Source organism: Polyodon spathula, chromosome 16, assembly GCF_017654505.1.
Source record: "Polyodon spathula isolate WHYD16114869_AA chromosome 16, ASM1765450v1, whole genome shotgun sequence".
In the NCBI taxonomy this organism is placed as follows: domain Eukaryota; kingdom Metazoa; phylum Chordata; class Actinopteri; order Acipenseriformes; family Polyodontidae; genus Polyodon; species Polyodon spathula.
The window spans coordinates 11,629,833-11,655,647 of record NC_054549.1 but is presented as its reverse complement, the minus strand read 5'-3'; the positions used below and the strand labels follow the sequence as shown (position 1 = coordinate 11,655,647).

Genomic DNA, 25,815 nt, shown 5'->3' with positions numbered 1-25,815 from the left:
CACTTGACCACTTCTCTCAAAGCACTTCCTCGGCCACAAAAACACACACAGGGACTTCTCAACCACGCAAGTATCAAAACCAGCAGCAAACAGACAGGGAGCATAAGAAGGCATTGCACAACACATTCAGTTCATGTTTCAATTATTTATTGCCCAGTTATGGTTTGATTGAATACTATTTTAACGTAGCTTGCCTTGTAAACAGTAATCTTTTTTTTTTTTTTTTTTGACATGACGACTTTGCAGGAATAAAAGCCCTCCTCAATCTCAGGTTTGTATCTCTGCCGGGTAGTCATTTGGCCCTGCAGTAACCCAGTAAAAGAAAAAACAAATAAATACATTTAAAACAATATTCGCTATAGAATACCTTCCAGGCTATAAAGGCACAACTTGCTCTTCACATATGTTTGTGAACCGTCCTCGGTTAGTTTACAGAATGTTTACTCGCCTTGTTAAACCAGAACAAAGTTCTGATACAAATACAGGTGTGCAGATTAGACTAATCTTTAATAAGAGTTAAAATCCAGGTATATTACTGGGCTGAATTTATCAATCTATGTGTTGTGTTTATTACATACAACTTGAAACCAATCTTACCAATGATTTCTTGCTTTAAATGTATTCAATAACAAAAATGCAATTAGAGAATGGAGAAAAACTAAACAAACTCTGCAGCAAGGGCTGACCTATGAGACTTTTATCTTAAATGTGCTCGTTTTTGTGAGTGTGTGTGTTAATTCAAATGTTATTGATTCAGCCTTTACACGGGTAAGAGGCAGGGACTTAGGAATAACATCTTTACAGCTTTCCTTTCTTTCCATCTTTCTTTCTTTCTTTCTTTTTATCAGACTTTCACCTTACTAGCTTCCTCACACATGGAAACCCCGCCTGTTTCTCCGAACGAACGGGGGACTTCAGAAGTTGTTACTTTTACAAGAACAGCTGAGCAGAACGATCAGGACAGGTTTTACATAAAAACTCGAACTTCTCTGTCCAAGATAGTCTTCTTGCATTATATATATATATATATATATATATATATATATATATATATATATATATATATATATATATAAAGAAAATTATATATTATATGATATATATATATAAATACTAATGCCAAGAAAATTAAAAAAGTTAAAAAAAAACAAAACAAAAAAAAAAAAAAAAAATCATAGAAGCAATACACACGCAACTTACCTGTTTTCTTTGGTCACGTAATGCGTGACATAAAGCAACCCTTAATTATCTGTGGGCATGTTGAACTACAGCTTTCTGATCTATACCAGACCACGGAAAATTTGATCACATTAGCCACATGTTGTTTCTAATATCTTTTCAATAAAAATACATTTCCCCCCGTAGCTATAAAAAATGGCCACGTAAAGTTTATTCAAAGCCACACGCGGGACTGCTGTTAATTCCCAGCCCTGAGCAATGTAATCTATCGCCGAGCTTAAGCTAAAGAAGTTACCCTTTACTATTTTATTAAGGAATGCTTTAGGCCCTGGAAGAAGGGCTTTATTGCTCTTCAAGCAGCATGCCATACAATACAAGACAAACATTTTGCTGTTTTTCCAGTAAACTCAACTCAGATGTGGAGGATTTTTCTTTTTTTTCAAGAGGAACTTGGCATCAAAGAGAAGTCCCCTTTCAAAACAAAAGATCTTCCCTTCCACAGGTCTTGCCCTGAACTGTGTCCGGTGGATAAATGCGAAAGGTGTCAAAAGAAAAGGCCTCGAGTCGCACACACCTCGTTTTAATTAAAAAAAGTCTAACTGAACTCATGGAAGAGGGTGGTTCAGCAACAATTGTGTTTCTTTAAAAGCGTTCTCACAATAGAGTGCCAACGTTCTTTATTTATTTACTAGCTATTCTGTCCTTACAAAGGTCACGGCTTTTAGTGTCCATAACTAGCTGTCCATGATTGTCAACATTTCAGCTATTTTCCTCAGAAGCTAAATAAAGGATATGGTTCAGCATCTTGTTTCAGCCCCTTCCGCAAGAATTTACTGGGAATGACCCATAACTAAGCAGACACATGTTTCAGCCAGTATCTTCCACTGCGTACTACAGTGGCAGCGGACATGGGAATGCATCACACATATTCCTGCTTTGAGGTGTCTACACCTGTTAATCGCTGTTAAGAATAATGAGAATATAGAACAAAAAGGGTACAAATGAAGCTTTTGCCATCTGTAACATCAGATCAGCTCAACACAGACAGCCAAGCCTGTACCACTAACCCATGCGTGCACTTTCTTTATATATTTGATTTATACAGGTGTGTGCAAATTTACCAGAACCCCCCATTGTTGCTGTAGTTTTGATCTGTTGTGCACATGAAATTAAACCACTGTATGTGAAAATCTTGGAAAATGGTCAAAATAGGCAAATTAGTGATTGTCTAATTGGATTCATGACTTTAATATGCCATGCGTGCAATTCATTTGAAATAGTAAGAGAAAAGGCAAAACACACAGCCAAAAATTGTAAAATGCATGTGGTTTAAGATGCCTAATTGAAAGCACAAAATGGTCAAACATTTTCACGCAAGTCTATATGGTTTCTATAGCACTGGTTACTGATCGATAAATGAATTTTCATGCAGGTAGGCTTGCAAAGGATATAAATTACAAATCTCGAGGCGTTATTTGTCTACTTACTATTAATTTGATGAACATGCTTACCTCATTGCCCTTATCAAATAGACAAATGTGTTACAGATCTGTTATTTCGTGAAATATTCATTGTAAACAATATCCTGTAAAACCAAAAAAAAATCCTTGATCGTGTGTTAACACAGCTTCCTGGTAAAGTGTTGCTTTGTTTTGTTTTCCTCTCTCTCTCTCTCTTGATGTTAATGTGAAAGTGTTCCCAGGAATTAAATCAAAGCTGATAACAATCCTTGTTAACAGAGTAGGATTAGCAAAGCCAAGAATGTTATCATTTTATTATAATGCATTTGGAAAGCAAGGTCCTAGTGCTTTGGGTTTGCAGCATCCCTTTCCGAGCCTCAATGTTTGACGGATGGTTCTCAATACTGTTTAACCAAAATCATCAAACGCAACCTCTAAAGTTACCAGAACCGAAATGATCTTGGATAATCAGTTGCTCAAACTGTTTATTAAATTGTGTTTTTAAAGAAAACCCCTTTTAGAAAACAACTGCATTGATAACAATAACAATAATTATTTATGTCAAAAACGTAAATTTAGCATAATATGAATAATGGTGTTCTAGAACTACAGCGACTGTTTCTTCAACGTCACGGTTAGAATGGCGGTAAAAACAGTATCGCTGGTGGTGAACGAGACTGCAGGGATGGAAATTAGACTCCCATTGCATAGCAGTTTGATCCGTTCCTGGTTTTACTAGGAGTAATAATAAGACACACCCGAGCTTGTTACCTACACACTGAGGCTAATCAAGCACAAGGAATGGGTGAATCTGCTGTGCAATAGGAGTATCATTCCCAGCCCTGGAATGGGTTCCACTAATAAAAATTATAATTATTGTTCTATCAAAAAACAATTTCCCTCCAATGTTTTGTGACTTTCTTTGAAATTAAATATAAAGAGACAATGAGTGAGTGGGGGAGTGGGGGAGTGAGTGAGAGAGAGATAATGCACAAATGGAATATAATGGAAAATGACAGCTGTCTAGCCTGCTGGCAGTTAATCATTACCTGATGAGTTCAGGAAGCCACTGTAGGTTACAAATAAACTGTAACTAATTCCCCCCCCATGCATCATGCAAATTCTCCCTTTGTTGCTTGTAGGCAATCTCAGCTCGTAACGTGATAAAGAATAAAGGGGAAAAAGAGCCCATTTGTTTCCAACTGACAGCTTTCCTCTTCATATCTGCACAATAAAACCGGATGATACATGAAGAGTCAGAGATCTGCCTGCTCCTGTTGATTAATTATACAGTTCTGTGTGCTTGCTTTAAAACCTAGAACCTTTTGACCTAGAACTGTTGATGCACCATAGCCCGATTATCAGGGAAGGCTGAAGGGAATGCAGCAACACTGTGTGATATAATTCAACTGGTGGTGAGCACAGTTATGAGACATTTCCATCAGGGAATAAGGGAGAGCATAGCCCCTTTTCACAATGTGATGCTCTGTCTGGGGCGGAAGGAGGAGGGGGGTGTATTCCCCGGGAGACCAAGCAGAATTCAGATGGACGGTAATGGACTTCTGATACATACTTTACAAATGCTACCCCACCCCCACCAACCCCCACCCCGTCCTCATTTCTGTAGTTTGCCAGGGTCAGAAAGCAACTTAAAACCCCTATTAATGAGAGAGTGAAATGTGAGGTATGGAAAGGGGAGGGCGGATGGGGAGAAAGAGAATGATCTGGCATGAAAGCTGCTAAGAGAAGAGGGCCAGGTGGTTGCGTGGAAGCAGTCCTTTTGACGTCTGGTCCTTTGGAGTAATTAGCAGATTGGATTCAATGGTAAAACGCAGCCTTTAGCAGCCTGGGATAACCCCTCTGAGGGCAGGATTTGCACTTCTAACAGGAGCCTCAAGAACAAAAAGAAAAAATGAGGCCGCCTTTTAATAAGCGGACAAAGTGGGAATTCTTTCAAGAAGGTACAGCCAAAAAATGTTCCAGAGCAAAGCATCTGCAAAGTGCACATCATACTTAGACGAAACAGCAAGCACTACAGGAACTACAAAGACAGACTAAGGCATGCCTTCCTAGACTTTCAGGAATAGGGTTCAAGGCAAGCCATTGCACCTGCTTAGCCACCAGGCACAATCCAACAATGACTTTTCCCTGCAAACCTGCAGGAAAAAAATCGGAAAAAGCCTGACTTGGAAAGTGAAAGCTGGTACAGTTGTGTCTAACATATAAAAAAAAATATTACTTCTTTGAATTATTAATGCGGGTCACCATGGCTTGCAAGCAATCCATAATCTATAACCATAAACCTTTTCCTATTAAGAGCTGACAGTGTACCGGCAGTCAGACAGAAGAAAAGGAAAAGCTGGTCTGAATTTATCCATGCATGGGCTCGCGTGCAATAAAAACACCTTTTTTTTTTTTTTTTTTGCAGATTTTGCTTTGCTGATTATGCAATTGTGTTAGGAGTCTATGCAGCAGGATGAACAGCATGACTCAATTGAGGGGAGGACACAACAGAAAAAGCCATTGCCTCAGATTCTAGAAAAGCTTAGTGTTATGGAATTTTAAAAGCAGTATTCTTAATGAAAATGCCTTTTAGGTCTTTAGAGTACTTTAGTAAAGTCTGCATTTTCTTTAGAGGTTTTAAAACCACAGAGAAAGGGGACACTACATTACCTGGCATGCTCTTTGGGTGAAATGTTAAAATAAAATAAAATGCATAAACATAAAAGTCCTTATTGTTTCTGACTGATGGCTGTCAAAAAATATTGGATGCAGTCCAAAAACTCTACAGAAAACAGGCTTCCACTGAACTCAAGAGCCAGACACCAATAAAGCAGATATGCAATACATATCTTAGCCTGGTCTGTATTGACAGTCTTTGTCTCTTGTGAATGCGCACAATGACTTTCTGTGCACTGTATTGAAAACTGATAATGGTTAGATTAGCGCCTCTCTGATTTTTGCTTATGCATGTTCATGCAAACCCTGCAGTTTTGTAGCTTTTTGTATTTTCTGCAGCATAAAAGTCCTGGTGTAGATTATTTTTGCCATCAAAATGTAAATTATACTTGCTTCTAGACTGGAATGTCTGTTGCAGATAAGGGTTTGCCAACAATTATTGTAAATAAACAGCACTGAATAAAAAGGTATGTCTACTATTTATTATTATTACTGAAGGAGGGTGTAATATAAAACAGATTGCTGTGAAAAACAGGAATCTCATTGCAAAGTTTGAAAAACTGACATTCAGATGTCTAGGAGAGGGACATTATATATATGTTTGACCAATACAAAATATATTTACAACCCAATTGGTGTGTATTTAATTTCAAGACAGAAATCCTTAAAACAAACAAACAAAAAAAAAATACTAAATTGCTTTTGAAAAAACTTTTGAAAAAGACTTGTAGTCAAAACCTTTGTCATTGAACTCAGTTTCTTTTAGGGTTTAGCACGTTTCAGTGTTTAATAGTTATGGGTGAAAAATGTTAATTTATTTGCCTTTAGGATTGTTGCTGATGTCATGGTATCTTCAAATTAGATGCACTTTTTTTACTTTTTAAAATGCTCCCCCCCGAGACAGTAAACACACGTTTTCAGATAGCTGCTGGGCTGCAAATTAAGCCATTTGTTTTCCATCACTCAATAGCTTTTAGTTTTGCTCAGGCCGTGCTGTGAAAGCCTCATTCACACAGGATTTTGCTCTGTATGTTTTTGCAATTCAATATTTTCACACACAGCCTCATCATTACTGTGGAACCGGACACTCTCAGGATAAGGCTACAGCTTTTAGGGACAGAGAAAAGACAGTATTGTCTTGAAGGTAAATTGCCCATCTTGAAATGCTTTACTTAACATGGGCTGCCCCCCCTTACTAAATTGGACCTAAACACTGTATCTCTGTATAACAAGGTTTAAATTCCAACACGCAGTGTTAATTGTATTCTGAGATTTCAGGAAAAACTAACAGCTTCCCAGTAACAAAAAAAAGACACAGGAGCAACTGCCCTCCTTCATGGTATATTGGACATCTTGCACAGATTTAGTTCTGTTCTGGTTGTGATGAATTTAGATTCAAGTTTAGACTTTAACATGATTGAGTGTAGAATTTATGAAATATTGAGGAGTTGTATGGCTATTAAACTTAAAATTTGAATTCTGGGCAAGGTCTTGATTTATAGGATCGAATCAAATGAGCAAAAAAAAAAAAAAAAAAAAAAAAAAAAAAAACTTTAAACATTTTGTACAATGATAGCAATAATGGCAGCATTTATACAGACTCTCTGATTTTGCAAAGACATGCATTTCCATGGGGGGGTATGCAGGAAACAGGGAAATGGCATTTCAGCTTGTGTCGTCGCTGCGTGATAGCGTGCATGTGCCAGTGCTTCTAAACCAACAACAACATATCTTTGATATTAATTCATAGCAATAAACCTGCCAGACGGCCTGAATGGAATTGAGCCATAGCCACCAAGCTACACTGCAGACAAACACATGGGATACCCTCATTGCTGACAGAATTAACCCGTTTACACAGGCCCAGGAATTACACCACATGGTAGCAAGACAGTAAAGGTGACCTCTAAACTCATATTGGGGATAAGGAGAGTGTTTTTAATTACAGACCTGTATCAGTGCATTCAATCATTTCTAAGGAAAAAGTGAACTATGTACTGTGCTATGAAGTTCTCGTTTCAGCGACAGTGAAGTGCTAATAGATTATGGCCTATGCTGTTGATAGCACACATCCACCACCGTTGGGCTGTAAATACAAAGCTAATGGATCATCACAAGAACGTAAAAAAAGAGAGAGTTGAAAAATTGCATTTATTACATTTCTCGGTTCATGCCCCAGATTGTCACTGTCAAGAACTTGTGTTAAACCAAAAAAAAAAAAAAACAACACAATGACAAATTCGAATTTGATTACAACTGGATAAGCGCTTCTCTAGATACTGCTTAAATATAAATGCGACACACGGCTGTACGTGCAGAAACCCCATCTATAACCCCTTGCTGGGATTATAAGGGGGATAAGAATTGTCAGCACTTTTAATCCTGTAACAAGGGTGTATATAATAGCAGATTTGAGAACTGAAAAAAAGAGATTAAAGGATGAGACCGCAGACTTCACTGTCCACTTTTATTCACAGAAAGAAGTTATTCAGTCTTTTGAAAATCCACAAGACCTGATCACTGTTCAAATCCCAATCTACTGGAGTGACACTGAAATCAGACATTAGTCCATCATTCATACATTCCCTTTCTGATGGTTAGAGAGGAGAGTTCTCCACAGTGAGATTAAGAGACCCTGACACTCGTTAAAGACTTTTCATTTTATTACAGTTTCTTTTCAAGCAAGTGCCAAACATCTCATGACGATTGTTGAATTTCACATTTGAAATTGCAGTGCCAGTAGCGACTTGGGTTATTTTCGCCTTAATTTTAAAGTTTGTTCAAATTTAAATAATGTGTTTAAAAAAAATGAAGTGCTTGGACTTGAAGAAAGAAAACTACAATGGTACTGTAATTGTTTCCTTTATTTCAAAAGGAGATTAAAAGGTGCTTTTTTAAATAAATTGAACCAGAATATTATGCTGGTGTCAACTGCCAGAAATAACATTATAATCCATTACAGCTCTAATGCTATTAGAAAGAGAAGACAAGGTTTGAGACTTACACAATAAAGACCATGCGCATGTTTTTGACAATCTGTTATGAAGGAGAAAGTGGAGTAACAAAACGTCAGTGTGCTTTATAAAGGTTTTATATCAGAGACTGTAGATGCTGTATAAAACAGGTAACTCCTTAATCAATGTCACTTATGCGGGACACAATCCAGCAGCAGGCAAAAGCAATATAATTGACTATAGTAAATGGGTTTCACTATTGAACACAGCAACAAGTTACTGTCTTTATGTCTCTTCCTGCATGATGTACATTAAGAACCAGAGAGAATTACAGTATTTTATCCACATAAACCCACTGATGCCTTCAGCGTATCTACACACATTCGACCAGACTTAACTCTACATGTAATGCAAAGTCTAAAATGAAATATGAATGAGCTACGCTTACAGCAACCAGCAGCATGCAATACAGATTATATTTCATAAAAACAGAACTGGGTAATTTTAGTCTTGCTTTAGCATAAAGGCTATACAAACAGTTCTTTGGGTATCCAAAATAATCACCAAGACTGAGCTCTAATGTGATAGTGATGCGTTTAAGATATTGGCACCAACGCAGTTAAAAAAAATAAATAAAGGGAGACAGGTTAAGGTTTTATATATTTTCCCAGCAGGCAGCACTGTCGTTAATGAAATTAAACACACCAATAGTGCTCAGTCTCATGGGAACACAAAAATCAACATGCCACCAGTTTCATTTTTTATTAAAATAAATTGCAGCCAGCGAGATGGGCTAATTGCGTTGCAAACTGAAAAAAGAAACATTCCACTGATATAATTAAGCCAATTTTCAGGGACAAAAATAGTCAAAGAGGCTGTTAAATAAGCAGAGCATTCATCAGGGGACTTTTTTTTTCTCTCTCTTTAAAAAAAACAAATATGGTGCTGGCTTAATCTGCTTGTCTGGCACAGTTATCTGATAATGATGAGTAAATTACTGTGAATCTGAACATGCCCCACTCCCCCAGCAAAACTGTCGAATGGTACAAAGCAGCGAGGCAGACTGATCATTCAGAGTCCAAACACATAAAAGTACCCTCTATCTTTGAAAATCAAAAGGACTTAAAAAAAAAAAAAAAAAAAAAAAGAAAAAAAAAACACACTGTAAACAAAAACCCATGCATTGTTTTGAAAACATATTTAAAGTAAGATGAAAAACATGCACCCACACACAGTAGCTACAATGCAACAAAGACTCACAAAGTTAGACAATTGAGTTGAACTTCACAGCACTGTGGCATTGGCCCAGGTCCCTAAATGTTTGATAAACATTTTAACTAAAAAGGGAAACTATTCTAATGCCATCAACCACGTCCATTTTGCACTGGCCTCAGTGTTTTAAAAAAAAAAAAAAAAAAAGAAGAGCCTTTAATCCTGTTTATCTAACGTGACAAGCACCACTACAGCCCAACAGCCATAGTGACATCACATACAGTGCAATTAAATAACTTGTATTTATGGCAGCACCACAATGGCCATGTCAATGCTATAATTTCGATTGTATCCAGGTGTACGGCTGAAGAACCAGTGAGTACCAAAGAGCTAAATATCCCTTACTGTGCAATGCAACTCCAGTACTTCCACTTCTGGCACTCAAATCCAATGAAAAGTGTGTGTCGTCTACTGCACAGTTACCATCCAGGCATCTTACTGATAACTCCTCAAACTGTGGGCAACTGGGCTTGAGCTAAATTTAACCCCAGCCTCTCTCTTAAAGCCTGTAATCCTGGAAATCAGCCTTTTCTATTTCTACTGCTTAGGTATTTTTGGGAATCCTGCCCACCATGTTTGAGCCCTTAATGTATGACACTGTCTCTCATTCTCTGTGTATTATATATATTGGTCCAGTACAACTTTGGGCTACGGGACTATGCTTTGGATTGCTGTCCAATTGAGCTTGTTCCCAGTTCTCTGCAGAGCTGCACCAGTGCTGAACTCAATAACAGCATAGCAGAGCCAACATATCTTTCAAGAAAACACAGGGCTCTGAGATGCTATCTAAAAAGACGCAGCGTATTTGTTTTATTTTCACTGTTTTTAATATGCTACATGTTGACTGTGGGTCCGTGTAATAACACGGCACCTACAATGTGGCTGCTGGTTAATTGTTTTGTCTTTTGGTTCAATATTGATATCCTTTGTTAAATATTGTACACATGTTTTTTATTGTCTTTTACAAAAACACAGCCATTTATAAACCAGAAGCTTCGTCCTTTTCCGCATGCAGCAGTTTCCTTTTATTCAATAAGTGTCTTCCGCCATCTAATGAAACTCAGTTCTCAGGGGGGTCAGCTGACACAAAGCTCAAACTTGTATAAGGCCTCCGAGTTCCTCTTAATAATGGCACTGCGTACGAGGGAGTGTTGATAGCTGATAATAAGTGCTCAGACCATGTACAGTATTTACAGAATGATGTAATTTCTTAAAGTCAAGTCATAATCCCAAGGTTAACCTCGGTTTACTTAAATAGAAAACATGAAATCGTTCCTGAAACTAGGCCAACGTTAATTCTAAGAGATGAATAATTGCTCAAGTTTATAATGTAATCGAGGAGTAGAGTGATCCAGGGCAAAATTACTTTGCTCAATCTAGACTACACTTTTACTATAAAGTAAGGTAGAGGTTAGTATTTAAATACTAAATGATTATCCCAATATTACAAAACACTACAGATTGTCATGTTCTGTATACAATATTATTATTATTTCACAGTGATACATTATCTAATAATAATATCATTTAAATTGTCACTATGTACGTTTTATGTCATTTACTGTTTAGTTTTATATATCAAAATATATTTTTTATAAGTTTAAAATTTTTCATATTTAAATTATTTTACATCGACGAAATTTTTTCTTATATATAAATATATAATATCTTATATATTATAATATATATTATATAATATATATATAATATATATATATATATATATATAATATTTGTGTTACGTTAAAACAAATAGCGTTTTTTTTCGCAAATAATAGCTTTAGTGTTTTTTGTTTGCTTAAATTATTTTTTCTTGGTTTACAGTTAAAGCAGTCAAACGGTGCATCAAAAACTGGATTAATAGTATTTTATGAAAAGCGTTTAAAAACGGAGGGAGGGGGGAAGGAGCGGGAGCGGTGTGCTATGTGACAAATTACGAGAATTTCATACTGGCCCGTTCGTGATTTTTCCAATACCGTGACGTAAGTTTACCTACAGTCCCACCAAAAAAAAGGCCTGCAGAACGTCAACACACCTGTGAATTGGAAGCAAAATTTTAAAAATAAATAAATAAAAAATAAATATTATATTATTATTATTATTATTATTATTAGTATTACTCTGAGTGACTGTGCCAAAACCTCCCCCCCCCCCCCCCCCTTGTGGTATGAGTAACTTGTTGTAAAGCCTTGTTGCCTTGGATACGGGGGCCCGAATTTTGTCTTGACCAGATATTTAGCCCTTTTTTTTGTTTTCTTAAAATAATATGTTAGCCTTTATGTTTTACTGCAGTGGCAGGTCGAATTCCTACTTGTAATCCAGACTTGATTTATGGTATAATTTAGTTTATTTTACAAATTAATGGTGCGAGTATGGGCCTACTGCGTTTAAATTCTTGTAGCATTTTTGGGACTATTGTAGTCATACACTTTTTTTTTTAATTTTTTTTTTTTTTTTTTTGTACTTATTATATTGGTTTTAAAAATGAAACAAAAAATAAAACAATTCCACTTGTCCTCAAGCAAGGCTCGACTGAAAGCTACCACAGCCTACAAATTTTACTCAGAGAGAATAAATAAATCCTCGTCAGTTCTACGCGCAATAGAGTAAGCCTGATTTAAAGTACTGAAATAACCATACATTAGTAAGTGCGGTCACATAGGGCTATGGTTGTCCGTGTGTTTCTGTTAAAAACAAACAAACAAACAAAACCTGGCCTACTCATTTGTAAACTAAGTAACGGATGTATTTAAACTTTGAATACAGGTAATTAATATAGTTTTTTCCCCATCCCATAAGTTATTTTTCTGTATGCTTTAAATTGTTTAGATAGTTTTTTTTTATATATTTTTTTCTGAACGGGGCATGTCAACAATGCGCCTATTGTCATACAGTATTGGATTACAAGAAAAAACTAATAATTACTGTTCAAGAACGTTGCTGCAGAATAATGACAATTGGATTGGAAAAGTGAAAACAAAATTAGCTTTAAAAAAGGTGAAATATGGATCCCGTGAAAGCTGGTAACTTACAATTTGCGCTGACTAAAAATCATACGTAAAGAAAAAGTTCCCAGTAGATCTAAAACAAACAATAAAACGCTCCGTTGCAGTTAGAGAACAAATCTATTTTGTTCTCCGTTCAGCCTGTCTTTGCTCTCGTTTTTCTAGTTGTGCTGTAATTCCATTTGGAGTTTCAGGATTTACTTTCGCGTTTTTTTTTTTTTTTGAAGTGTAGTTTTGTTTTAACGTGCCTGCTTTGCATTAATGTCATGCAGCATGCAGCTCGGCACGGTCCTTGTGTCTGTGAGTTTGTGTGCGCGAAATTGCTGTAAAATAATTAAAAATGGTGCATTCGCATTTAGGTATTTAAGGTATTCTACTATTCAAAATGTTGTTATGTTTTACCACGAATCCACACTTACCTGAATTGCAAACGTCTTTATAGTACTGCAACACGTAAGCTTTACAGACAGCTTAACTAACTATACCTATGGCATTCCGGACAGCAACTTGCACGAATTGATACAGAAAATTAATATTTAACACTGTCACACACCGTTGAAAGGACTTGCGCCTGAGAAGTAAAATAATGCTTTACAAGGGGATTGCATGGACTGTCTGCTCAGAGCAAAAAGGTGTTTAACACTCGCATTCATTGGAAATAAGCAATGCCGGAGTTATATAAATAAACTAAACGTGTTGTGAATTAATGGACCGTAAAACCCCAAGAACTGTAAAAAGGTTTTCAACAATTTTCCATATTAGAGAAAACACAGAATGCAATCAGCGACTTGCCCTCGCATACAAACGGTAATTCAAGAAAAAATCGCCTATAGGGTAGAATAATAATAATAATAATAATAATAATAATAATATAATAATAATAATAATAATAATAATAATAATAATAAGACTTGTATTAAAAATACATTTTACAATTTATTTTGTAACAGTGTGAATAAGAAAAGTTCACGAGTCATACCATTATTTGTTAGAAATAGGTAGTCTAAAAAATTATATGTGTGTGTGTGTGTGTATGTGTGTAGATATATTGTTTGTGTTTTAAAGCACATGCTCTATCATATAGATGTTTAATGTAGGCCTATTTATTTTCCCATATTTTTCTCGGTTTGTTTGCGGTACCTTTAGTTTTTTTTTTTTAATTATTACCTTGTCATTTGTGTGAATATAAATTATATAAATGAACCAGTAACTAAATACGGGCCTTTAAATAGCAAGTGAAAAACTTTTTTTTTTTTTTTTTTTTTTTTTTTTTTTTTTCTGTAGGACTTACTATTAAAGTCTTATACTTCCTACCAAAAAGTGGGGATATCACCTTTTAAATATCACCCTCAAATTCCAGATACATGTATACTGTGTACATGTGTGAACCCCTGTACTGTTCTATGCCATTATCTGTATCGTAGACCGGCAAGCCTAGCTAGATTGTAAACTGCTTGTACCTTCCAACACAAATTAGGGAAATGCCCAGGGGAGTCTCTGTGGAATTAGTTTAAACTCTGTAAATCTGACCTGCACGATCTCTCTTCTCAATAATAACTACATATCTGTACGATCAGTTTGTATCTTTGATAGCAACACGTGTTAAAATCAAAACAGCTTGCATAAATCTCATTATTTATCAGTAAAATGCAATGTACACATAGGCCCATGCTGGGGTTGGTTTTTCATTATGAATATGCGGCTGTTTATTTTGTAGATCCCAGTATTTTCATCCACACCATGGGTATTAAGGCAAGTTGTTTAAAATTAATGAAAGTCCACGGAAACTTTCCTTGAGTTTGTTTCGTTTGTTTTCGTCTTTAAAACCCCACAGCACGTAATTACTGTCTAGTATATGTAAATGCAGGTGTTTCCTACAGTGCAGGGTACTGCTCAAATAGTAAGCTATATAGTTCAGCTTGTTTGAGGCAACACTATGCGAAATAACATCATAATACAAATCGATAATTAAGACCAACTCGGTTATGTGTTTAATATATAATTTATTACACTCTTAGCATATTTAAGCAAGTTACCAGTTGTTAAATCTTACAATTATTTGTAATGGAAAAAAACAAACCAAAAAAATTGCATGTTAATTTGGAATGCATACATTACATTTTATGCATTCGGATAAAAGGGCATTCAGTATTTAATTTCGAGCGAAGAAATACACTTTGTAATTATAATTCCCCCGAGATTATTTTCTGTATTCCCCATCCATGCATTTGCGTGCTTTTTTCGGTTAAAACAAAATCAAACAGAATAGTAAGAAAAAAAAACAAAAAAACAGAACATCTAAATGTATTCAGAGTGCTCTCATTATTAAACCCGTTCTGATTGTACAATAATTATTCCTAAGGACGCGACGGTTTTATTCCAGCGCTATTCTTTACAGTGGAATTGGTCGTTCCTGTACAGCCATTCAACTCTGCTCTGTAATATTCCCCATCTGGTCACTGAAAACAGATATCAAGAGTCCACCCAAATGACCAGAAATTATTAAACCAGCGGCATAACATAAAAAAGGGGACTGACTCTGTTCTCGACACCAACACGTGTGCTCGATTGATACATTTAGATGAAGTTAAGTATTATTTACGATACAACATTAGTGTACAGTAACTAGCATTAATAAAATAGCAATGGAAACAAACAACATCACGATGATGATGATGGTGGTGTGTGTGTGTGTGTGTGTGTGTGTGTGTGTGTGTGTGTGTGTGTGTGTGTGTGTGTGTGTGTGTGCACGTGAGGGGGTGTAAAATGGTTGGGTTATTGTGTTGGGGTAAAATGGTGGGTTATGTGTGTTGTTATTTTAGTTGATTGTTTGTGTTTTAGGAATATACCCGTTTGGTTTATAGACTAAATATCAAATATTAACATTAGACATTAGCATTGATATTAGGCTCAAGCATGAGCTAGATTAATTACAGGTTATATTGTTTACACACACACACACACACACACACACACACACACACACACACACACACTATTATATATGATAGAGAATAATTGGCAACAAGAATGACATAGACCGTGGAAGGTCCTTATTACTGAATTTTAGTAAACTAAATTAATAATAATTGTGATTACTGTTTTTTTTTTTTAACACACACACACACACACCACACACACACACACACACATATTATATATGATAGAGAATAATTGGCAACAAGAATGGCATAGACCGTGGAAGGTCCTTATTACTGAATTTTAGTAAACTAAATTAATAATAATTGTGATTATAAATTGCATTTGCACAAAACTACACATTACAGTAAAGTATTTTAATTAGTTCAAATGAATACACTAGAAACAAGTGCAATATAATAATAATAATAATAATAAAAAGGTTTAGTATACTTAAATAGAATACTTAACAGGTTAATGAACAGTAATGCTCTCTCAAGAGATCCGTTTTAATTGTATTATGTGGTGTAGTTAAATGCAAGCTATTATCCATCCGATTGAAATTAACATTTTGCCCTATTTAACTAATTAAAACTTACTTTGATGACAACCTAACACTCTATTAGCTGCCAGTTGTTAAACGTTGTAGACATTTTGTTGACAGAAATGCCCTAAATGCAAGTATCATAAACGTCATTTTATTTTTGTAATTTTCGGAAAATTTCACAGATATTATATTTTTCCCCACAGTAAGTGATACTTGCCTCAAAATAAAACAAGCCGCAGTACGTGATACTTGCCCTCAAATAAAACAAAGCGCGCATAAATATATATATATATATATATATATATATATATATATATATATATATATATATATATATATATTATATACACACACACACACACACACACACAAATAAAACCGGCAACTGTAATATCACAATAAGCGTTAATGTTGGAACTATCGCACGATATTAACAATAAAACAACATACCACATACGACGAGCTATAAAACATTAAGAATTGTCATAAAACACAAGCAAACAAACTCGACTTAAAAAAACAAAACAAAAACAAACAAAAAAAAAACACACACACAACAGTAACACGAACCAAATCTTTCTCTGGAAAGAAACTGCATACAGGACAGAAACATTAAACAAGTCGACAATGAGAAACAAAACACAAACTAATCCAATGCAACATGTTCCTCACGCGAAACAGGCTACCAAGAAGTTTGCAACAGTCCTGAGAAATGCGTTTTCTTGTAACAGACATTATCGATTGACATTCCCAGTACGAAAAAAAAAAGCGCATTGCAAACACAGAACTGCCCAAAACAAATTAAAAAAATCCCCCATTGGTGAAATTCTTGTGGTCAAAAAATAGAAAAAAAAAAAAAAAAAAAAAAAAAAAAACTCCATGAAAACAGATCTAATTTGTGCTACAAATACTTTCTCCTAAATAACGTGTCCTGAACTGTGTGTGTGTGGTGTGTGTGTGTGTGTGTGTGTGTGTTTCCAACACTCAGTAAAGACTCTTCTGAGTCTAAACTCCGTGGTGTCTTCAACAGTGCTACAGCGCCCACTATTTCAAAACTCGGGAATATTATTTCACAAGACTTGGAACGGCACAATAAAAAAAAAAAAAAAAAAAAAAAAAAAAAAAAAAAATGTTACTACTATCCCTTTAGTCAACTTTTAGTTAACTTTCCTTTTTAACAATTCCGTCCAGTTTCTAGACTTCTTGGGTTGGAATCGATGTACCTACAACGTACCATTTCGCTTGGAATTTTATTTTTGTATAGTACAACACACAGGACGCCGGAGCTGCCGCTTCTTAGCGTAAGAAACTTCTCACATTGCGAGCTAGCAACGGCAAGGGAAAAAAAAGGGTGGACATCCATACTGTGATATATTTCAGCATTTCGATTATCAAACGAGACAGCAAGCAGAATACGAGCGTTTGTCGCAGGAGCTCTGCTTTGAAAAGGACACCTCTGCGATGCCCACGAGCGCTTGGAGGACCTAACAGCTGGGTGTAAGGGAAAGAAGGAATTAAAAAAAAAGACCTACTTTTGGCCAGTTTTCTCGCCCTTGCCTTGCATCTCATCTTGTCGGCTTGTAGATTCCTCTCGTCCTCCTTGAGCCCAGAAGCAGCAACAACACTATCTTCATCTCACAAGCATTGTCAGTTTGGACACCTTCGCACATGCGCACTGGCCATTCAATCTGACACCGTCGCCCGGGCCAAAAAACTTTCCAATGTATTCATCATCATCACTTTCTGTCCTATCGTCTCCCCTTTAGATCACTTATCTCCCCCCTCCTCCTCCTCCTCCTCCTCTCGGCTCCATCGCACGGCTTTTCCCTCGCTGCTCCTTTAAGAGCAGTAACCCTACAGTAACTCTATTTTCACCAAACCCGAATGCCTGTGTCTTGCACTGGACACTGTCTGGGATAAAGCAAAGGTATCATCCATATGTGGGAAGATGCATTTTATTCAATATAACAACACCGACCCTTGCTATTATTACTGTGATGGTTATACTGGTCTGGACAGTAAGGCACAGTATACACGGACTTCGTTAATGTCGCTAATGATGTGGATTTTTTCCCGTATATATATATATATATATATATATATATATTTTTTTTTTATTTTAATATTTTTTTTTTTTGCGAAAACAATGCGTTTTTCATTTAATTCTACTGCAATCCTATTTGCACATTGTTTTAAATGCTCATGATAATGCTACAATTTGTTTAATCCAACTGTTAACAACACACACACACACACACACACACATTACATACATACATATATATATATATATATATATATATATATATATATATATATATATATATATATATATATATATATATATAGAATATATATATATCTTTTAGGTGACCTTGGTAAATGAATGTTAAATTATATTGTGTCCGTGACCGCAGCGCATTTTAAGATGGTCTTGTCTTTTTTTCCCTAGCGCCCTTCACTTATTTTTGACACCATTAATTAAGATTCATCAATACGTTTTAAGGGTAAAACGAATTGCGTCTCTGTCTTTAACAGGATGATTTAGCACCCTGCGTGCGCGGTCACTCCGTTTCACATACTGCCTAATGTAACACGTTGCAATTGGCTTTTAAGTATTGAGAACGCATTGATCGGAACGAGAAATAGAGGTGGTCTGGACAGAGTGGGTGCTACTGCGCTAGCTGGGCACGGTATTCTTACCCTGTTATTACACCAGCCCCACAGCGCAGTCAACCAACAGCCCAAACCCGAGACATTCTTTCCCTCAGCTCCCCCAAGACGACTTCACGCTCTCTATTTCTTTTATTGGCGCTTGCATCTTTATACAGTAACAATATATACTGGCAGCGCATTGCAAGACAATTAACACTTAAAGTTAATAACGTGGTGAGTATCGCTTTCTGTTTACACCGTGCCTGCTTCGCATGTGCATGCATCGATGGGAATTGTTTTTTTTTGTGAATGACATCGACCCGGGATCATTAGAAAACACATAAAGGTGTTACGTGCTTGCAGACCGATGCGGAGTTTGTATATTGAAGGAATTCACCGTTTCAAATCAAAATATTAAAAATATCGTAGCTCTGGGGTGTGTGGTGTTCCTTGTACTCATTTCAGTCAATTATATGAGAATACAATAACACCAAATAAAAAAAAAAAACCTAAACCTAAAAGTGAATCGATTTTTTATTGTCGAGCGATGTAAACAGGTCATTATCGACTCGATTGATTCTCTGTATGTGTCTACAAAAAAGATAGACCAAATGAATGTAATTCCACCAGGTTTGTACCGGTTGCGCAGAATAATGTGACATTATAGAGCAACGCAGTCCTGCATCTAAAGATACCGAATCGATTATATATATATATATATATATATATATTATGGATATATATATATATATATATTATATATATATATATAGAGTGGCTCTATTTGCTGTAACGATATGGACTATAGTACCTGCAGTTGAACTATTATTATCAAAAGAGTGGCTCAGTGGAGATGCAGAGTCCAATAAATACATTTCTATCATATTACCCATGTGTTGATACATTGCGTTTGTGGGTTAGTATGATTAATAGATTATTGGTATTTACAAATATATTCAAGTAGTTAATTTGATTTGTGTAATTAATGTTGTTTTTAATGTATATTTAGAAAATAAAGTGGATTAAATGTATTGTTGATGCATATTACATTGATAAATATGAAACGGTCATGTGAGCGAATCTATCTGCAATATATTGACATTAAGTTTCATTCCGCAGATGTATTCTCAATGGATTTCATGATGAAATCATTGTAACATTGTATTTATGATAATACTACTTCAGGTTCTTAACCTGTCGGCCCAGTATAGGAGCCAAATATCTATAGCAGCCCAATTATAGCTTCTGTGTAAGCAAATACTATCCGTAATGCACAATGCAGCTGAGAAAAGCTGACGACCTTTTCATTGCACTAGACTTTTATTATGTGATCTTTTAAATACAAGCCTTTATATTCTTTCATTTTGTAATTTAAACGCATGCTACATGGGTTTAGAATTCAGACCTCTTGTTAAAACAAACTTGGGAATTGTGTTTGAACAGAAGCGCTGAACTATGGCCTGTGGGCGAGGGGAGTTGCTCATCAATATGTAAATAAGTTAAGTTCAAAGATGTGCCCAAAAACATGAAAGCAGTTGGACTTCTTAATACAATTCTAGGACTTTTGACTGGTTTGTTTCGTCTTATGTTACCAGTCCCCAGGCTATAATACCTGTTATAGTCTTTAGACATGCATTTATGAAAGGGCAGCCATTGAATGGGTTAAAGGGGTCTTGTTTCTAAAACCTAAATCACAAATACGACTAACATTAAAAAAATAACAAAAAAAAACAACACTAGTTTTGGTTACCTGGATGTGTTAACCGAAGCCCAGGTGCAACATGACGTCGCTGGGACAGAGCAGCACCATAGCACCGATGAACAAGATGAAGGACTCTCTGCTCGTTTAACTCTTAACGTACTACCAAATCTCACCACACTGTTAATTATTATTATTATTATTATTATTATTATTATTATTATTATTATTATTATTAATATTTATTAATGATTATCATTTACTAATGTTTCTGTCGTACAAAAGACAGAGTTTCAGAATTGTATACCTTCTCGTTGTATTAAAAGAGTAAAAACCGCTCGCTTTTGTGATAATGCATGGCAGTACGGTGCAGAAAAATATAATTGCAAAAAAAAAAAAAAAAAAATAATAATAATAATAACAATGCATAGTAAGGTGATCTAAAAATGGCAAAAAAAAAAAAAAGACTTCCTTTCAATTTAAAAAAAGGGAAATACAATTGAATGTAAATAAAATAAATTATGTTTGTGGTTCTGTGTGTTTAATAAGTTAATTAAAAAAATCAGCTGTCTTATCATCATCATCACTTTCTACCATTGTATTACGATTAACCAATAGATCCCCATACTACAGTCACATGCAATGGAATTTATACCTCTTTTTTTAAGCAAAATGCTCAAATTAAACGAGTTAAACGACTTGCATCTGTTCATGTATATAGGGGTTTGCAAATACAATTATGATAACAGTTTGCAAATACAATTATGATAACAGAAAATCATTATTTCGTAGTCGACAGTATTCATTTAAATAAAATGAATGACCCCCCCCCCCCCCCCCCAAAAAAAAAATAAAAAAAAAATTCTACCAAACACATGAAAACAAGAGCCCCTCTGTATTTCAGATTTAGGAAATAAATAAGAAACCCATAGAAAGTGCCGTTTCCTCCGTTAATGACTAAATTCCCAATGGGCATTGAGGTCCGCGTTCTTGTGGCTATCTCCCACAGTATAATCTATGTATAATATAACCCCGATAAATAAAAGCCACCCATTCAATGAAGAGTAATTAATCTATGCAGGTATACTAATTTGAGAAAGCATATTATTATTATTATTATTATTATTATTATTATTATTATTATTATTATTATTATTATACACACAAAACGTACATACAATTAGTCATTTTTCTGTTAACGGATGGTTTAAACAGCTTTGAACAAATAACATGAACATTTCACGTCCTGCGCTACCCGTGGAATTGGTTGTTCTTGGCCGCTAGAATGTCATACATCTTGCAAGGCATGTATTGAATTACAGTATATGTTGTGCTTTTCTTAAAATTGTAAACAAATGAATCTGATGGAAATAAAAATACAATATAGGAGGTTTCTGCATACTTTTGGTACACGGGTGGAACAGTTATATACAAAAACGGAAATGTGTGGCAATAATATTGTGTATACTTGTGTATAAAGCAGGTGTATAGGGTACAGGTACTCGGTCTGTTACAGCATGCAGTACACCATACAACATGGAAAAATAAACCACCTTATTTTACAGAGGCTTCGAGGAAAATTTAAACACACACACACACACACCAACAAAACGTTTTGCACAAACAGCGCACTTGAATCTGGTATCAGAAGGAAGAAAACATTTATTTTGACTATTTTTTTTTCTTATATAAAAATGTGTTTGTTTATTACCAATGCAATTATTAAAAAAAACAACAACATATGGACCATTTAACAATGAACTACTGTTAAATTCTACCTATGCCATATCACCTTTATGTAACATTTCTGGTGACTAATAAACCATTAGGACAATTGCATTTATTAATCTTTAAAATAAAAACACATAACGCGTTATAAAATTATTTACTATTGTTTTGTCTGAAAGTTACAAATTGCAATTGTTAGCCTGAAGAAATGAACAAAAAGGTGTTGCTACCCAACAAGTGTCCATTGGGGAATAGTTATCTGCGTCATTTAAACGTCGGAGTTTTACAAGCTTTTGGAAACCAATCCCCCCCAAACACACGCAGTATTCAGATTATTTTCTTGTGGTTTGAGTTCAGGAAGGGAGGGTTACTGGCCGAGTCCCCGGAAATAGGTGCTCAGCGACCCGGGCCACAATAATATCCGCTTCTGTGCCCCGCTCGCCGCTTAATCTTATTAGAAGGTGTCGGTTTGACACAGACACGCGTGGAGAAACTGGAAGAGCAGCTGATAAAACGGAATTATAGACATGCTTTTGTTTTGTTTCTGTAATGTTTCCTTCCCCCTCTAATTTAGAAATGGAGAGACTATTTTTCTTTTCGAATGACACAACAAAGAAATAACAAAACAAAGCACAACATTTATGGATGTAGACATTTCTTTAAGTTATAATTAAGCAAAACATATGGGGTATATTAGTTTGTGAAATGATTATGTCCTGCTCTTATATTTTAGATAGAAAATACAGGTAAAGGGCGTTTCTAACCGTGCAAACTACTGGTGAAATGCTGTTCATAAAACAATTAGAGAAACCGTCATTTCAGGCATTAGTGGTAAGCTAATATAATAACCGACAAACTATTTTCCTTTAAATGTTAATAACAAGATAAGTTGTTTTTATCATATCTTAAGCAGAATACAATTTTTGATTAGCCTTTTTATCCAAATGGCATATACCCACAGCATTGGGAAATAATGACAATAAACCTGTAGTTTTTTTTAAGACAGCGATAAGGGAAACAAGCAGAAAAAACGCTTATATATATACACACACACACACACAGCCCCACATGACATGGACCAGCTGAGATGTACGGACTGTAATGTCTTTTGCTTGTCACACCATAAAGATCTTGAAATCAACTGTGTGTTGAAATCAAATTTGTGAAACGGATTTTAAAAAAAGCAAAACATAAACAAAACAAAAAAGGTTTCTGCAGCCTGCCTGTCAAATAATATTACTGGGCTTTAGGTATGACCTCCTTATATATATATACACACACACACACACACACACACACACACACACATACATACATACACACACAAAGAGTTTGAAACGCTACTCAGTCTATAGATCTCTAATAGATGTGTCTGCATCAGGTTTGCATGGAGATTACTACTCGGTTTATAAGATTAACAAAAAACAAACAAAAAAACGTTGCTTAGGTGACCGAGATAAAAATCAACAACAAACAGCTCAAATCAATTAAATACATGCGAACTCATGGGGATCATGGCTTTAATGGAGTGGGTAGCAATGAAAGCGCATGCATGGAAGTACCCCTGGCGTTTGATCGTATTCTTTTTCTCCTCTGGTTAATGAAGGTTTAGAAGCGGCGGCAGTGATGTTGGCCGGGTAATTATTAGCCATTAATTGGGGTCAGAACCTTGTGCGCCTGTGGGAAATGGGGCATCTGACCGCTAATCCCAATCTGAGTTTTTTTTTTTTTTTTTTTTTTTTGTATTGTTTGTTTCTTCTTCTTCTTCCTCTCTTTCTTCTCACAGCTGGGAAGGGATTGGTCAGAACCGGATAGACCCAGAATGTGATGTGCCGAAGTGAAAAGAATAAAAACAAGAGAGGGGGTTCAAAACAAACATTAACCTTGATGATGCAAAAGGTAGTTCAGCAAAACATTAAAAAAAAAAAAAAAAAAAAAAAAAACTTGATGAGGTGGTTAAAATACACCAAATACACCCAAAGGCTATAAAATAGAGGAAGGTAGAGGACCGATCCCAGCCAGTTTCGGGGTGCAGTTGAACGCCCTGCGCGTTTAGGTAATTGTTACTCGAGCATGCTTAGAATGTAGAAAAGCACAATGGAAAGTGGGTCAAGTCGACACGCTTTTGTGTTGTCGACAAGTTTTGTCAGACAACGCATTTCTGCCCTATTAAAATCACTTATTTGAGCACTGATATTATTTACAATATCACCAGTTACCAGCCCCCATATGCAATGCACATAACAACATAGCAATGATTGCGACATTGAAAGCCTATTGTAGAACCTATGTATAGTACAGTTAGCACAGACGACACATACGACATGTAACAAGGTAGTCACAGGGAAACTATACGTTAAGAAGTTTTGAATTAGTATTTATAATAATAATAACACAAGATGCATTCAATACACAGTTTGTCTGCTTGACATGTATTTCCTTTGCACTGGCTCTGCAGATATTTAGCTCTGAGTATTCAAAAGGTTCCAAATCAATGCAGATTCAGAACAGTGAACTATATATGACATTTTGGATATAGCTGATCAATACATCACATAGACAATGGCTGAAGCAATCGTTTCATAACCCTTAACCTTTTAAAAGCAGCACATCTTGCAAGATCATTTAACGGATATTTTAAGTAATCAAGTAATGAACCCCCCGCTCACATTTCTAAACAGCCCCATCCCATGCGCGATAGGTATTCAGATTACTGGGAATTTTGTACATCGATGAACATGACAGTGAATGCCAATTCAGTCACAGAAGATGGCAGCAGTAGACTGTGATGTGAAAATTAGCCAACAACGGTTTCTTTTTTGTTTTTTGCAAACCACATATTGCATCTTATTTACATATATACGTTTTTTTTTTGTTAGGGTTTTTTTTTTTTTTTTTTGGGGGGGGGGGGGGGGGGGTGTGCAATCCCAACATCTATTTTATGGTCCAAAACGTATTGTTTTCAAAGGCAGGTTATAGACGGCAGAACCATTTGGGAAAATGTAACCCGAGCAAGCGGGGCACTGAAAGGTGATATTCTATTAACGTAGGTGTATGAAGTCGTATTTTGGTTTCACTTAAGCAATCAATTTGTCTGCCCTGCGATTATTAAATGTGTTTACAGCTGCTCCGACTTCATTCCAACACCCCATACACGCGCGCTCACTTCTGGGATAAACTTTCTAATCTTAGTGACGCAGAGTGCTTTATCTAAACATAGCGGCCACACAAGAGAACGCAGACACCGTTCATTTCAATAGATTATTCATAATAATAATAATAATATAATAATAATAATAATAATAATAATTTAAAATAAATCTCTATGATAGCAAATCATTCATTTGTATTTAAAGTTTATTCATAAAAGACGAATAAAACGTGACCCAAAGGAATACCCCCGTCCCCCCCACGGCAGCTCAGAGATCTGAAATCTACCTATAACCCTTCCTCAGTTCCAGTCGCGCTGTCTCACTTCAGTAGACTCCGAATCATTAATCCGATAGCACTGCAAAAAACAACGGAGCTCAGCCGCCCACTGCCTAGCCAGCAATAAAAATGCACGACCGAGGAGCGCCCGGGGCTAGAAAAGAAAATTACCCCCAAAGTAGAAATGACCTTAATATGATGTAATCAATCACAAGGACATTCAGAAACATATTCTTAATCCTTCAGAAATACGGAAGACGAAGAAGGAAAAAACGTGTGTCATTTTATT

At 35.7% G+C, this 25,815-nt stretch overlaps 1 protein-coding gene across 1 annotated transcript in view; it reads right to left on the bottom strand.

Moving 5' to 3' along the window:
- Positions 1-18,039, bottom strand: part of LOC121328807 (histone-lysine N-methyltransferase PRDM16-like) — a 186,556-nt gene extending 168,517 nt beyond the window's left edge. Inside the window, 1 exon segment of the mRNA XM_041273880.1 lies at positions 17,548-18,039. Coding sequence (XP_041129814.1) covers positions 17,548-17,584 — 37 coding nt within the window. The 5' untranslated portion in view covers positions 17,585-18,039.
- Between the last annotated feature and the right edge of the window lie 7,776 nt (positions 18,040-25,815).